This window comes from Octopus bimaculoides, chromosome 27 (assembly GCF_001194135.2).
Source record: "Octopus bimaculoides isolate UCB-OBI-ISO-001 chromosome 27, ASM119413v2, whole genome shotgun sequence".
Lineage (NCBI taxonomy): Eukaryota > Metazoa > Mollusca > Cephalopoda > Octopoda > Octopodidae > Octopus > Octopus bimaculoides.
In genome coordinates, this window is record NC_069007.1 from 4274311 (window position 1) to 4278152 (window position 3842).

General features: G+C 33.0%; 1 protein-coding gene across 1 annotated transcript in view; it reads left to right on the plus strand.

Annotated features, from left to right (window-relative positions):
• LOC106874879 (SCO-spondin) overlaps window positions 1-3842 on the plus strand; it is a 68590-nt gene that overhangs the window by 40893 nt on the left and 23855 nt on the right. The window contains exons 18-20 of the mRNA XM_052977248.1: window positions 798-993; window positions 1872-1963; window positions 2744-2793. Coding sequence (XP_052833208.1) covers window positions 798-993; window positions 1872-1963; window positions 2744-2793 — 338 coding nt within the window. The remainder of the gene's footprint in view (window positions 1-797; window positions 994-1871; window positions 1964-2743; window positions 2794-3842) is intronic.

Genomic DNA, 3842 nt, shown 5'->3' on the forward strand with positions numbered 1-3842 from the left:
AGTAAATAACAATAATAATGATAATAATAATAATAATAATAATAATAATAATGATAACCAGGACTTACAAATATATATAACATACAGAAAATTGCACTACTGGGCACTGCACACATCCTACGCAAAACACTTTCAATACAGTAACCATAAGAGCATCACAGCAAACCACAGATCATACCCAAGGCAAACAGAGCTGCGCTCGGTAGTGAAGTGAAAGCACGCTATAAAAATAAAACTACTGAACAATAATAATAATAATAATAATAACAATAATAATAATAATAATTCTTTAGAGCAATTACATACAATTTCATTCTTGCATACAATTATATGCAATGTTTAAAATTAGAGGGTTACAAAGATACTCAGAGATTAAGAAGACAAAATTAGACAAAAATGGATGGGGGAAGTGATAATGTTATACAAAAGAAGGTTGATAAAATTCCCATTTGTGAGAAAGACATATAATGAATAATTATGAAGAAAATACACAAGAAATACAACGAGTACATACAGGGTTTTATGTATTTTATAAAGTACAGTCAGATATTTTTAAAAGTACATAAATTTGGGGTTGTTCATCCACAAACAGGAGAGGACCAACTGGTTAGGGTTAGGGTTAGAGAGTTTCATATCCCTATTGGCCTGAAACTGCTTCTACTGGAAGAGATTGCAAAAACTACCCCGCACCTCAAGGTATTCCTATTTCAGCATATGTCCCCTCTATGTTTAGCCCCTTGTGGGCAATAAAGAAATAAGTGCATGCACATACTTATATGGTTTTAATTTGTTTGAAGCACTTGTTCAATGGGATCCTGGAACTGTGGCTCAGAATGCAAAGAAGAGATTATTTGCCCCAAGAATCAGAAATGGTTGACCGATGTCAGCAAATGCCAGTTGACCTGTCTTAACATTGATGAGGATAACCTCTGCCCAAAACATGCTCTATTTGAAGGCTGTGGATGTGATCCAGGAATGGTGTTGTCACCAGACGTAAGTATCAGTCTCCATGCTACCCACTAGTACTTCACTACCTCATCATATTCACTGATCCCTATATTTAAATGGTCTCTCGACCTGCTAGAAATAGCAACCAATTGCCTTGAAGTCTGACCCTATTGTATTTAGAAAGAAATGAGATACTGAATGCACCTATATATCATTATTACCATTAATCTGTTTTCTACCATTATTTTAGTTTTTACATATATTATTCTAATATCATATTAATAAAAAAAAAAGGAAAGAAAATGCATATTCCATGAATATCTTCCAAACTGTAATTATTTTCCATCTTTGAGAAATTTCTTGCTTTCAAAAATGTTTGATTTATTCTAATTTATATACATTCAGTTATGTCATGCGGATGACTTCTAATGAGAATGAAATGGCACTATTTATGATTACATAAGACTAGAAATTTTATATTTGCAATGAGTAACCAAAAGAAAAATACTAGGTTGAGGAAAAAGTTAGTGTGCCATGATTCACCATTGAACATGACTTGAACTGAATGAACACACAGACCACAAAAATTTATAAAAAAAAAACATTATTTTAACACTGCGCACTAACTTTTTCCTCAACCTAATAAATAAATATATATATTCTAAGTATTTCCTCAATTTCAAAATCAAATTTCTAATCCTGCAAAATATTATGGAGAATTGATTATTTCCGTTACATTAATTGGCCACCAGGCAACACTGTATATTTGGATTAATAATATTATTGTCATCGCCATTTCCACACATTTACTAGTCTACTCTGAGGAGATGAAAGTTTTAATATATGACAATGCTGTAGGAAGACAAACCCCAAGCACATGTATGTACAGACTTGTATTTTTATTTCTTACTTATTCATTACAGGGAACATGTATAGCACCAAACCAGTGTCCTTGCTCTTATAAAGGAAAATGGTATAAACAAAAAGAAATAATTAAAATTGGCTGCACAGAGCTGTAAGTAGTTTTTCCTTTATTTAAATACACAAACTATCTTGTAATAATTTTGCTTGTCACTCCGTTACTTAGCCTGTCTGTAACGCTTCCACGTTATATCATCAACCTCAGTATTTGACAAGTACTTCATTTTATTGGTCCCAGGCGGATGGAAAGCAAAGTTCACCTTGGCATAAACTGAACTCAGAATGTAAACAGTCGAATGAGATATTGCAAAGCATTTTTCTGCGACTGTCTAATGATAGGTTATTTCTTTGGTGTTCCCATTACAAGTCGATCTCAGTGGAATTCGAACTCAAAATATAAAGCCACATGAAATATCGCTAAGTGTTTTGCCCAGTGTGCTAATGCTTCTGCTATCTTACCACCTGATGATAATAATAATAATAATAATAATAATAATAATAATAATAATAACAACAACAATAATAATAAAGATGAAGTTGTAATGAAGAGAGTAACTGTTATCCCAGTAGTTGCAAGGTCACTAAAAGCACTAACAACCAAGTTGGAGAAATTGGAATTGACATGAGGGCAGAGCATGCTCAAAAAACTGCTCTACCGGGGATAGTGAGGATTTTTAAGATCAGTACTTGAGTGTTAAGTATCTTCCACGGTTCTTAACATCCAAGTACAAAGTCTTATAATTCCTGAAAAGAGATCCTGTGAGACCTTTGACAGCAGGACACTGTCTTCTCTCTCGGAATTAAACAGAGCAAGTAAGATTGAGAGCTCTGACGAGTAAAATTTAATGATAACACTTTCATCTTTGTTTCACAGAAAATGCTATGATCGAACTTGGATAAAAGAAAGAGAAGTTGGTTGTTCGGGTAAGCATCATATTCCAACATTTTAGTTTATTTCTATGGTGTTCACATTACAACATGACTGTCTTGAAATTACTATCACTTTTATGTAACCCTTTTGTTACCAACCCGGCTGAAACTGGCTCTAGGTCTGAGTACAAATGTTTTGTTTTCAATAGTTTTGAATTAAAATCTTCCACCAAACCTTAGTCATAATTTATGTTTCCTAGCACTAGCTTAACGATAACTAAGTTATTTTACTAAATTCTTTGTTATATTTAAAATTAATTGAAAGAAACACAGAGCATCTCAACAGAAATATGGTAACAAAGGGGTTAAAATATATAATAGAGAAACAATTCTTAACCATTTTGGTACCAAATTAGCTGAAACCACCTCTGGCTCTGTAGTACAAATGTTTTGTTTTCATAAGTTCTGAATTAAAATCTTCCACCAGACCTTAGTCACAGTTTATGTTCCTGAAACTAGCTTAATGATAACTAAGTTATTTTACTAAATTCTTTGTTGTATTTAAAGTAATTGAAAGAAACACACAGCATCTCAATATTAATCCAGTAATGAAAGGGTTGATGTAAATTATCAAAATATGTTACAATGCTGAGAATATCTGTATGAATTCATCTGTTATACAAACATATATTTAGATATTTAACTTCGCTCGGGAATATTAGCGAATGTTGAGATAAAAAAACCCAGTTACATGTTGATGGGGGGTTGGTGGATATAGTCACTTAGATCAATTTGAGTGTTCTTGTAATGATGGTGGGGTGCTTACCTCTAAAGACTAACCAATCAACCATGAAGCATGTCAGAATAATCTCCTTTACTTTTCTGTATCACCAGTCTCATCTCTGTTTATTGCGTATAGTTCCAGTAATAATCAATGAACTTCAGGGGTCGCTATGATTCGCAAGTCTATGTGGATGTGCTCTGACTATGGGTCATCTGTCATTAATCTTGCTTTCACTCTTTCCTCTGCAGTGAACACAAAAGTCGTTACTAGTCTTGGCTCTGAATGATGTTGAATGTCAACATTATTCAGGATTATATAT